Here is a 13,373-nt window from a genome sequence, read left to right as displayed (position 1 = left end):
AAGCTGCAACAGAAATGTAGGTCTATTTAAGAGAAAAGTGTGGAAGGGTAGAGGCAGTGACCCACAAAGTTTGTGAGGTGAAAGGATAACTTGTATGCTTTCCTGGAACTTATTTCTGGGGGATCTACAGTTCTCGAGAGTTCTGTGCCACCTATTAGCAAATATCCCAGTCATTACATGTTTTTTCTAATTCACAAAAAAGCTGACATGTAACATTTAATATAGTAGCTCAGAGGTGGGGAAACTGGTCATAAGTTTGGGTAATTAATATTTGTTGTTAATATGGCACCAGAATGCAGAACACCTGCCTCCATATTTAATTTGCTACCTGGGGTGGATGGATTGCTTTTCTTTTTGTTTTAGAACAATACTAGAATAATACTAAATTTGTGACATGGCCTACAGCAAAGTTAAGGTTACACTGTTAGACCTGCTGTTGACAGTGTGCCTTCCTACCACACTAGTGACATGGCCTACAGCAAAGTTAAGGTTACACTGTTAGACCTGCTGTTCAACAGTGTGCCTTGCAATAGTATGCAATAAAAAACTATTAGGCTTTGTAACTACATAACCTGATGTCTTTTGCTTCCCAGCAAACCTTTACTCCATGCACTCTCTAGACTGGGTGGTGGATATGAGGATGAAGTGCTACTGCCCATCAGCAGGGAGCCTGGTCCCTGACCTGTAATGTCAGCAGGGTGTGATTGCCTGGCATGAGGACCTTGGAGTACACGCCAGCCTGTGCTGCTGGACTGCGGATCTCAGCACGCCAACATGTGACAGAGCTCAGCTTTGCTCTGCTCTCTTATCATCGGTGTAGGTGAGCTTATGAAGATAAGCTGCTCTGCAGTACAACTGCTGCTGCCAACAGGTGAGCTGTATATGAAAAGGCAACAGCTGACTGGATGGGTGGGAAAGGTAAGGCAGCATGAACTCACAGTGTCCCACATTACAGAGTCCTTACACCAGCAGGAGGCAACAAGACACCCTGGGACCAAATTCCCTGCTTAGTGCTTTTTCAGTCAAATTTATTATAGCTTTATTTTCTTAACCCAAGCAGTATGCAGCTGAAATATATGGCATACTCTGGCACTGCCTTCAGAGCAGATGGACTCAAGCACCATTTGTATTCACACCAAACTATAAACTGCTTGTGCCTATCACCAGGATGAGGGGGAAAATAGTCATGCAAAAGACTGATTGACTGGGGCTTACCTGTTAAATGCTCATTTAACAAGCCCAATGTGCTATTTTACATCATAAAACTCATGAAGAAGTAAATCCATCCACACAGTAATGAGCCATTATGGCTCATTAGAGGCTCAGCTTGCAAAGTCCAAAGTGTACAAACAGGCATATAGGACAAATCTGAACTAAGCACTGTACCCTGCTCTCTGCCTGAACCAACCCCTTACATGTATCTGGTAAATGATTTATAAACCTAAAGATAACAAAGTATAAAACTGTATCACTCTCTTCACTTTCCAAACCCTTTCTGAATAGTTTGCCATGTCTCTGAAAATGTTTCAAATTTTGGTGTCTGCTCTGCTGTTTACAGGTAAGCGCTTGGCATCCTATCTCATGTCATTCCCTTCATGCTTGTTAAATATTCAGCTGGCAAAACCCCCTGTGTTAGCACTAGAACAGCACCAAGGGAAGAGAATTAACTGGAAATCACTGCAGCAGGGACATACAGGAGAGTGGGTGAGCGCAAGATTGCATGGCAAATTCTGTGAAATATAGTTTGATTCTGCTCCTTGTGACTACTTTTGAGCCTTTTACTGTTCATGTATGAGGAGGAAGGATGCATTTCTGACTGAAAGGCATTCTTACAGGATGATTTCCTGAACTGTTAAAATTGTAAAAAGAACTTGATGTTGTTTCTACAAAATCTTCTTTAAATATTATTCTCAACATTTATTGTTTGTAGGAAACAATTTCACAGGCATTTATAAGGACCCAAAATAATCTATTTCACAAGTGATTTCTGGAATACCTGGCTTGAATTTCTTAAGGGGACTGATTGTTTTAAAGCACTCAGGCTGTCTGGATGCTGATCCTTCAGAGCACTGTGTAACCAGAGCATCTACAATCAAGACTCAACTTGGACCAAAGGGAAAATGGATGGGGCAGGGCTACCACATGCTCTTCCCGAAGCAGCACATGCTGGTAGAGTCACTGATCAGTGATGCACATGCTGCAGGATTAATTTGTTTCTCACAAAATTAGAACAAACCAGTCAGGCAGTAAGTGACAGCTGACTTCCCCAGTGATTGCCTGCATCTTGAAAAGATGGTCTATCCACATGCATGCATTAAAAGCATTTCTTAGATTTGAGTGCTCCAATACACATGCAATAAATACATGATGTCAGTAGCTAAGGCAGAATGAGGGAGACAATGATTAATTGTGGATTATTGAAAAACATTTTGTAAATTGGGACCACAGTCAGGTATAATCTCTCTCATGTGTTGAATTCATTTCCATGCCAAATGAACCTGAGTTTTGGCTGCAGTGAGGCTCTGTAGGGAAATAAGGAGATGGAAAGGGACTTTGTTTCTTCTGCAAGTTTGAGCTCACCTATAAACCTTTTCCCCTTATTTGTCCTTCCTGATCTGCAGTTGAACTGGTACAATTCCTGAGTACTTGCCTATCTTCTTGAACTTCACCTCCTTTCCACTGAAGGCCATTTATAGCACAAACAGTGTCAGCTGAGGCCAAGCTGGGAGCACAGTAGCTTGCAACCCCTCCTTTTGGAAGACTTTAGTTTAATTTCTTTTATGTCTCTTGTCTTGTTTACCCTGTTTTTCAGGTTTCTATTCTCCAAAATACATGCAGAACTACTTATTACTAGTTTATAATGAGCTGTTAAAAATTTAATTGATCACACTCAGTTCAGTTTTTCATTAATTGTAAATCCTTTCAGCAACAGTGGTGGGAAGTAAAATAGAGACTATAAGACTCTCATGAGAATCTTATTTTTCTTCATGCCGTCAATTCAGCTGCTATAAATCACTCCTTATATTAAACCATGGTCACAGTGCTGGGAATAGGCTTTCTGGACCTTTTGCTTTAGCCTTTGGAGAGTGCAACAGCAAGGGATGAGGTAGGAGTGTGATGTCTTGGTACTGAGATAATTGCTGAAGTCTCCCAGGTGTCTGATGGGGGTGTTTTGCCACAAATGGACATAGAAAGGAAATCTCAACAGGACCCACTGTGTGGACCAATGGACTAGTACTTTTTCTAATACTCTGCTGCAGTGGAAGTAGCTCCTTCCCTAGGATTATTTAGGAGTTTTGCCAAATTGCCTTGCCATTTACCCATGCCTGAAAACTGTCCTGACCCCTGGCATCATCACACATACTGAATATGTTCAATAGCTAATTCTGCGTTAAGTGTCTGTAACTTCTCTGCCTTTGCTGATGAGGGAATGAGGCTGATGCTATAGCTCTAAGGATTGTTAATGACATCTCTTAAACCAGAGAACTCTTTGTGTCCTGTGATATAAAATTAAGAATTGTCAAAGAATAAAATCTATTTTACTTCAAGCTTGAAAAAGAAACAGATAAGGCCAAAATTTCAAAGACTGAGTGATATGGAAAGAGTTGAAGCACTTAACCAGTGACTTTAAATCTTGCTGTCAACAGATATTAGCAAATCTGACCAATTTAATTCTATTCTAAGGCTTACTATCATCCAAACACTCCAGGATACAAAGCCTATGTACATGTGGGAGGATGGATTGTAGGAGAATAGAGATAGTGCTGAAGGCAATCTTGCCCTTGAGGAGTTACAGCTTTACTAATTACCAAAGAGTAGGAGCAGTCTTGACCTTAATATGGCCATTCTGGAGGATGGATTGTAGGAGAATAGAGATAGTGCTGAAGGCAATCTTGCCCTTGAGGGGTTACAGCTTTACCAAAGAGTAGGAGCAGGCTTGACCTTAATATGCCCATTCTTAAGGATAGGTATTATAAAAGAGTGGGTTAGTGGATAGAGAGGAGAACTGGAACTTGTTGGCTGTGCTGTGAAGAGCAGTAAGGGTTAGGTGGTCATGCAAGGGACAGGAAGGAGTCAGCTGGCTGTGCAGAAGGAAGAGTAAAGGAGTCAGTATTATGAGGAGCTGCTTGTGGGAACTCACAGAGAGAAGGTATGAAAGATTTATAGTAAGATGATAAACTGACAGTGATAGTCAGATTGGTGCCAAGCACCGATGCCAACAATTGGCGGTCCATACAGGGATGAGTCCTGACATGTACATACAAACATTTAAAAAAATAATTTGAAAAAAGCAATATGCAGGTGTTACATGTAAATGCAACTACACTTTTCAACTGAAAAAAAGGTGATATCCGGGACAGAGTTGGCTTGCAGAAACCACGAGTCTGTCTTCACTGCAATCCAGCGACTTTATGCAGTATACTGACAGTCGCATCTTGATTTCCATGGAATGGCACATAATCTAGACACATACTTGAATGAGGAGAGAAGCAGCTGCTGCCACATTCTTTTCAGCTGTTGCACTGTGGTATTCTGAGTCCTCAGACTAAGTTCTGTGGTCTGACTTTGTGAACTTGGATTTAGAAAGTCAGGTAGCTGAAGCATGGAGGGGAGGTGGTCCATTCTGGTTCATTTCTAGTCTTAGGAAACACACCTGAGCTGCAGACTTGATTTACTTTTCAAAGTTCCTAACACATCAGCACCTGCCACCTCAGCAAGGTTAAAGTTTAGCTCTGTCCAAGTTTAGCCTCTACCCAAGCTCTGTCCTAAAGGGCTGATAAGACTGACAGCCTTACCTCCATGAGATGAGATTTTGACCAGAGTCACCATAGCCAATAATAAGAAGAGTTATTAGACCTAAAGGAAAGGAGCCAGAGCAATTGCCAACTTTTGACATTTAAATTACATTGCTATTAACTTAAGCAATATATTTTCAAGTTGTCAGAGACTTGCAAGTCTTCAGAAACTAGGGAGAAACAATAGTGTGCACAGAGACCGTTTGAAGTGCAGCTAAATAACTGTCAGTTTTTTTGTAAATATCACAACAAATCAGAGATAAAGCACTTTTCCCTGTGGCAGAAGCAGACCAGGGATAAATTTTGGTCCTAAGCCTAGTGATTGCTCCTTACCACTTATACAATAGTGCTGATCTGGATAAAAACAGGCTTTGGGGTAGAGAATGGAAGAAGAAGCATATCCTATACTAAGGCAAGTTTGAAGATTTGTCTTTTTATAATTAAACTCTGCCATTGATGTGCAAATTGTGGCCTGCCTGCTCTCCCCAGACTACTAAGCACTCAATGGCTCTTGCTACTTAACTTTTACAAAAGAAAATGTATATCAATTAAATAGGTCCCTTAGCAGGCAATTGTGTCAAAACTTAATCCCATACTCACCTTTTTGATTGTGTGATGAAGTGGAACACTGCACATTCAGCAGAGAGAAAAAGATGTCTTCCTGGGGAGATTTTGTGGTTGCACCCAGCTGAGCATGTTGCTTTCTAGAAATCTATCCTTGTAAAGAGAAATATCCTTCCATTCAAGTCTAGGATGAAGAGATTTTAAAGTGCAGTAATTTAAGATGTATCGAGGTTGATTTTCTATTTTGAGTGCAGTTTGCTTGCTATACTGTGATATTTTTTATTATTACTTTGACTTTCCAAGATGTCCATAATCACACTTTTGTCATTGGCTTGGGTTTACATATATTTTTTTTAATATACTCAATGCTGGATTAAGTGCACATTTGTTTTTTTGACAAAGATGGCAAGGTTGTAATACCATCTCTCCTCAGTTTTAGTCTTAGATCATAGTAATCCAAAATTAGATGCTCAGAAGGCATGGTAGCAATAATGACTACTAACAGTTTTCCCTCTGGACAATGTCTTTAGGTGCACAGGATAAACAAAACTATCTGCTGAAGGCAATAATTACATGAGCTAAGCATCTGCTTGCTAAAACTAGCCAATTTTTTTCCATAATTTGCTTTCCATGTGAGAACACTGAGCGCATCTTCAGGAGATTATGAAAGGAAACATTCTAACTGGTAGCAGCTGATACAACCACAGCAATAGTTCACCCTCCACACACGTTCCTCCTATTTTCCCACTGGGACATTTATATCTAAAAGTACTTTTCAAATGAGATGAAAACAGTATTGAATAATAAATAAAAAAAAACCCCAACAAGAATATACAACATGTCTGGTTGCTCTTTATGGTGAGTTAACTGTTTCAGTACAACTTGAAGTTCTTAATTTTTTGCAGCTCAACTTTACGCACTATGAGCCATTTTTTGACATCATCCACCTGCTCCTAACTCCCTCTAGTCTCACATTAGATGCTCTGAAATTCCAGTCTCCTGGGTTGTACGCTAATCTTCTACAAGACACACTTCTTCAGGAATAGTCTGTGTTTATAAAGCAAATCCTTCCACAATATTTTGCTAAGCTATTCAAAAGGAGGGGGGAAATTATACCCAGTCCAAGAAACTTAAATTGAGGCAAGACATAGTTCATTTGATGAAAACTCTACATGGTATTCAGAGGGGCTACTCAGATGGAGACAGCTGGTCTGATGACCCCAGGTCTACATTAGAACTAAGTGAAGACCTTGCTTTCTCTGAGCTCTGCCAGAGTACAAGCAAAGGTGCAGCCACACCGAAAGACCAACAGGGCTAATTCTAGTTATGCTAGAAATGATCTTGCTGGAGTTTTTCCAGAGGTGAATGAAGTTTGCCATGTTCAGAGACTTATCGTGATCTTTACATCAAGATGAAGAGAGAATGAGATGAGCCTGAAGGATTAGATGATTAATATAAAGGCACTTACCTGATTTTCTCTTGGTACTTCTGCATTTTTGGAGTGCCCCAGCAGCTCAGGACTAGTTCTGCAGAGACAGCTCCCAGGAAATGAAATAGCAGCTAGAAAAGAATAAGAACTGGGTGTCAGCATTGACAAGAAAAGCCAAGCGCAGTGCTGGCATACCTGCCTCTCCTCAAAGCCGGCAAGTGCACATCAATCAAAGTGAATACTGAGCATAGTTAGGGGTGGCATTTCTCATTGGATACAGATGCAGCCAGAACAGCCTGTATATTAAGAATTGACATATAATAATCTGAAGATACAGCTCTCTGCACCACAGTAGCCAAGATAACATCTCACTGTCCCACCAGTGGAATGACAAGATCACTTTTGAAGATGCTGGCAGCAAGAAAAAAAATGACAAGAAGTAGAGCTGCTTAATGATATTCTTTTTTTTGCAGCTTATTTCAAATTTGGAGGGCCAGAGCACATAATGGTGATAAAAATGTAATGTCTAATGGCCCTTACAACTATATGTATATTTAAAGAAAACAGAAGCCTTTTAATGAGTCAATTTCTGATCCCAGTTCAGTTATTTCAGTCCAGAAATGTAATCATGAGCTTACAAAATATTTAATTAAAACAAAAAAATTCCCCAAATTCACTAAAGAGAAATTAGCAGCTCATAGATTTTTCTATTGGACAATAGTAAATTGCCAGAAGAATGTTGAAATTTGGCACAAGCTTAGTTTTCTCTTGTGCAGCTCTAGAATACAAGTGTAGCAGCTTAATAGACATATGCATGAAATACATTTTCTTCTTTCCCAGCCTTCCACCAAATGTCTGAATTTACTTTTTTTCCTGGAGTTGGTAACATTTTTTAAGATGGTATTCCTTGAAAACTCCCTACCCTAAAACTTCTAACTCCAGTTTATGATTATAGTAACTTGGAATATGTAGAAACTGAAGTAGCAAGGAACTACTGGGACTGTGATTGCTTGCTAAGTAACTTTTCTAAAGTACTATTTGATGCCTATATTAAGAGCAAAGATTACAACCATCCTCATTTTTTTTTGTTCATTACTGTATAACTAAACTCTCATCTTGTTTTTAAGCATTTTTGGCACTGAAAAGAAACAAAGTGAAAGGGAGCAGCAAACACTCTAGCTCACATACCTTCTACCTGTATGAATTCAGCAAACATTTTCTTCTATTTAAAAACTAAAAAGCAACAATATTGTAGATGATCAGGAAAGCCAGCAATAATTACCAGTGAACTGGATTCAACTAAATTGCATATGAAAGCAAACATTTGATACTCCCAGTTAGATTTTTCCCCCTAGAAATTCAGGAATCAGGGTTTTGGAGAGCTCTGAGTGTGGTTATGGCTTGCCCTGCTGAACTCCTACTCTAAGACATATTAGAAAAGGGTTCAAGTTCTTGGCTCATCTGTTCCAAGTATGTGCAGGTCACTCTCAAGTGTTCCTTTACACCCACTTGACTAAATTGGAGCACAGCTCTTTACAGACACTGGCCTCAGCTCAGCTGATGGATCTGAGCTCCATCTTAATCAGTGGTTCACTAAAAATTGTGTGATTTGGAGTGACATGCTATTTTGGACTCTTTTATGCCCAAATTAATTTATGTCTCAAACACTCGAGACTAAAAAGAAAAGGTTTTTTTTTTCTGTACCAGGAGCTTTCATATGAAGCTAAAGAGGAATTCTGACCTTTGTCTTGTGAAGAATATTTTTTTGAAGATCTGCAAAGACTCCTTCTGCATCTATGGTGACCTCAGAAACTATCTGAAGCAATGCAATAACAAGATTAAAAGTGCAATATCTTCTGTTCAGAAAGTAATTTCCAAGCTTGCAATTTCTGTGTTGATACTAATGACAGTAAATATCATGTATAAATCAGGAGGTTCAGAAACTGTAGATACATTCATAGGAAGGGTCAGTGTTATTTAAAAAACTTTAGGTTGTCAGCACACCTGAGACTAGTGCAATTACAGTCTAAGAGGATTTTTATAACAAAATTTTGCATTAAAAATAAATTAGTGCCTTAATTAAGTCGTAACTTTATTTACTTCAGATTCAACAGCAAAATAATGATTTAGAGCATTTCTTTTATTAACTTCAGGCCTAAAAAGAAAATTTTTTTCTGTTAATCTAAGGTAGGACCGCCTTTGATTTTTATTAAATAAACTACAGATTCAAAACCATGTTCTGTGGATATAAGTGTAATATTGAAGTGCACATTCTAACATATTTTTATGGTATTACAAATATTTATCAGCTTCTGTTTCGAGCGTCCTTGGTGCACCCTTTCTGGCAGAAGAATCAGCAAATCAATTCATGAGGCTCAAACGACACATACCATATTCTCCGAGCTACTGGGACTCAGGCAGCAGCCAGAACACGTGGGCATACACTGTGGCTCAACAGGTATCTTCTTCCTTCCTTGTGCAGCACCTACTGAGAAAAAGAAAGCATGGGTCTGGAATGAATGTGTAGCATAAATCCTTTGGGTCAAGAGAGGAAATTTTTCTGATTTATCAACATGGGCAAGACTGCTCAGTAGCCACAGAGAGTATTTATTTAGTATTAAAGCTCAGAATATTCCTTTCTTTCTTGATCTATTTCAGATTAGTGAATCATGGGCAGCTTTGAGGGAAACAGCACAATACTACATGGACTTGGACCCTTTTGCCTTTGATCCTTCCACAGCTGTGTTCGATGGGGTTTCTCAACAGAGCATTTCATAGACTCGGAGCCTGTGTGTACCTAAGTAAGTACAGCTGACCCCTGCAAAACTGCTGACAATTGGTTTATAGTCTTATAACCTGACACAGTGAAAAACCCAATTGTATCTTGAAAAATTAAAGAAGATTTGTTTCTACTGTCCAAGTTTAATGGTTATTTAAATGCAGTCATTTTATTGTGGCAGATTCTTTTTTAAGTGTGTTTTGGAAAAGCTCATTATGGTCTTAAAGAATATATATCCTTTTAAAAGTACACAGAAACTAAACTGCTTCCTATAGAGTTGATTTAAAAAGCAGACAGAAAGCAATTCCTGAGGAGAAAAAGAAAAGATAAAAAACCGCCATCTATTTCAGTAACAAAACTATATTCAGTGTGGAATAAAACCTCGGCAGAACAAAACAGAATGAGACATAGCAGTTGGTAAAGGCAGTATTTATAGATTGGCACAGGAGTATGTGAAATGAAGTGTTGCAAACTGTCTCAGAGAAATTGTGCTAAAATTGGACACATTTTGTGGAACAAAAGTTTTTCAAGTTTAGGGAACAATTACTAAATGATTCAGTTAGACAAGCACAATACCCACGTTATTCCTGTGGAATACTTTTCCTGTGAAGATACTGCAGTACTTAAAAATGGACAGGAGTGGGTACAACTAAACTCTACAGTTTCAGTGCTTAAAATAATTACTAAGACAGTAATCTGTCAGTCTGACTGAAACCACTAATAGGAGAATGGGTAAGTTCTAATATGCTTTGAATTGAATATGCTTTGAATTTTATTGACTTAAAAGTACCTTTCTTTTTGAAAATGTGTTTCATTTTGAAATGCGGCCTTCAAAAAGACCTTTTATTTTTTATAAGATAGGAATTTGACTTGGAGACTCTGAGTGAGCTTTCCAGGACTGTTCCACCTGAAAAGTGATACCAGTTTCACTTACTCTGAGCAGAAGCAAAGTAGGAGAGAATAGCTAAAAACTATAATTTACTTTCCCTTCTGTTAAGGCTTCAGCTGGTGCCCTTGGGCAACTGGAAGACAGCACCAGGTTATTCATTCACAATTTCTAATACTGATATGGGTGGATACCAGCAGTCACTTCTGCCTTATGACAAATTTACCTAAAGACACTTTATTCAGTTTTCTGAAAAAACTCCACTGTCTTTCCCATCAGAAAAATTCCTCACAGAGAAAAGCCCTTTGTCTAATTACTGGTTGTGCATCCATGTGCCTGATTGCTGTGATTGCAGCAGCTGCCAGGCAGACTGCAGGATGAGTTATGCCTCCAGAAAGATAATCCTAATTATTGTCATATGACAGGATTAAAGCCACTTACATAAACACATTTGCAGGCACTCCCACTGAAATATGGTTATGATTTCAAAGCAAGGCTAGTTAACTCACAGACTGAAATAAACTTCCCAATGCTAATGTGACAGGAATTGACATCTAGAGTTTTGAGAAGCTATGGTAGCAAAGAAGCATCGAGCTAGAAGTTGCAAAGACCATTATGAAAAAGTAGAATAATTCTTTTCAACCTTATTTTTCTTGATTAGTGATAGTTCTGAAATGGAAAGCCTATACAACCTATGCAGGAATGTGGTTCAGGGACTGTACTTCCAAAAGAACACATTTGAAAAAGCTGGCAAATCTGAAGACTACAGCTGTTGACAGGATCTTTAAAATAATTCTGTGATTTTTTTTCTAAAAGCAATTTATTCCATCTTTCGAGCAACAACATCAGATCCTCCATGGAGCTACTACAGCTACTACTGGGACTCACCTCCAGCAACAAGCTATTAAATCTTACATATCTTGTATCTGGCCATGTTAGGATATGGCATGTTATGTATTTGCCATTATGTATTTGATAAGATGACTTTATCTCATCCCACTTGAGTCTAAACCCAAAATTAACACACTAATTCTCTGCATAAATACTGCATATTTTATATTCACAAGTAGAACTGAGATACATCTCAGTCATGGTAAATTGACTAAGAAGTTGAAGAAAACCAACCATGAACTTTTAGCAGGCTGGGTTTAAAAATGCCTAGTGTTTTCAGGTAAAACATTCTTTTGACTAAACAATTGTTTGAAGACATACATTCCTGCTTCTGTGACTGAAAACCATGTTTTTATTTCTCAGTATTTTCCTTAAACATCAAACATTTCTGAGACATGAATAAGAAATGGAAGTCGGTCACTTTGGATGGATGAGAGAAGTGGAGTATATTTTCTTCAGGTATACCTCTGTAGTTTAAGTGCGTTTCCATTTTTTCAAGTACTAGTAGTAGGCGTTGTAGTACACATTCATTCATGTCAACACTTCTCTTTCCTCATTTAATCTTCTGTACTTGGTCTTGAATGCCAAAATGAATTGAACTCACAGCTCTTACAGTGAGTTTTTTCTTACTCCACAGAAATAGGAAATGATAGAAACATTCGTGGCTCCTTTCCTATAAAGAAAACGGTGGTGACGAATGTTCTTTTTGTTCTTGAGCTTGGAAGTTTCTTGGTACCTATTAATTAATGTACTCATTTCAGAACATCTTTGAAGAGAGGATGAGGCTTCCATGTTTCTTTTATATGTTATTAATACAATGCTAACAATTAAAAGCTTTGTCAAACTTGATCAAAATTTCTGCATGAATAAACATGACCTGTTGAGGAAAACAAAATTTATGGTAACCTAATGGCAGGGTAGGCGAAGGAAGGAAATTTTTGTTTACTTTTTATCCCCAAAGAGCAGTTTCTGCATGTTGTGCTTTCAGGATTCTTTGTGAATATGGACTGTACAGTAACTGGAACAAATTTGAAGATAATGTAGGATCTTCTAGAAAGAAATCTGGCTTTTTGGCAATCTCTACCACACTTCTAGGTATGAAACTATCCTTAGGCCATTATTAATTGCCCTGAGTAGGACAATGGGCCTGAAATTGCCATTACTCTTTAGCTGAAGCTGAAAATTCATTAAACACTTGAAAGAGATAAATGAGGTGCAAGTTCAGTATTTGCCATGTAGGATTTCACATCTTTAGTCACACTACTTAATTATGAATAGTTCATTCAAAGATAAGGGGTGACAAGTGATGTACAGACTAAAAACCTCACTGGTTAAACACAGTCATGGCCTGTCCCTGCTGCCTGCCCTCTCTGCACTGGTCAATCTTGGATAAGCTAGGGCTCCAGACCCTAAAAATTCCAGTATTTTCCTCAGGAGCAGCACAGACATGATGGAGTTACTGAAAAACTTCAATTTATAGCAAAATGCAGGACTGTAAGGATAAGCATTGTCTTTTATTTTCAGTGGATGTGCATTAAAATTGCAAGGATGCATCTGCTCCAGCTGAGCATCTTGCTGGTCCCAGAAAGTTGCAACTCTGCAGGCATTGATGCCCACACCACTTGTGAACCAGTTCCTGAAGTACTGCTCTTTTCTGCCCATCTCTCTCATTGATGTAGTTTCTGCCCAGGCAGAGGTTTGTGATCTATCTGTGCATTAACTGCAGTTTTCAGGCCTGCATGTCAAGTTAAACCAAAATGGGGGTAGTTCAGGAGCTAGTTTGCAGACAGACAGTAGACGTCCCTGAAGTGGGAATGACAAAGTCCATTAGTGAGGTCGAGGGCAAAGTGAAGTGCTATCAGCTACCATCTGCTATCAGCTAGTGAGGTAACTGCCCAACCCTTATGAGCCATTTTAGGGTTGTCAGAGCCATAAAATTCGGAAAACCACTGTCTTCTGACACGAGGACAGTCTTGCACAAGGCTGGCTTTGCAACCAAAATGTCAGACAATGCCAGGGGATGCAATT

At 38.8% G+C, this 13,373-nt stretch overlaps 1 protein-coding gene across 1 annotated transcript; it reads left to right on the top strand.

Moving 5' to 3' along the window:
- The first annotated feature begins 1,509 nt into the window (after positions 1 to 1,509).
- CUNH3orf85 (chromosome unknown C3orf85 homolog) lies at positions 1,510 to 11,393 on the top strand. The gene is given in 5 exon segments (XM_039717750.1): positions 1,510 to 1,558; positions 9,099 to 9,247; positions 9,448 to 9,533; positions 11,292 to 11,325; positions 11,328 to 11,393. Coding segments are annotated over 5 exon segments (384 nt in total).
- Positions 11,394 to 13,373: the final 1,980 nt, after the last annotated feature.

Source organism: Passer montanus, unplaced genomic scaffold (genome assembly GCF_014805655.1).
Source record: "Passer montanus isolate IOZ18808 unplaced genomic scaffold, ASM1480565v1 scaffold39, whole genome shotgun sequence".
NCBI classification, from domain to species: domain Eukaryota; kingdom Metazoa; phylum Chordata; class Aves; order Passeriformes; family Passeridae; genus Passer; species Passer montanus.
This window is presented reverse-complemented; position numbering and strand designations above follow the sequence as displayed.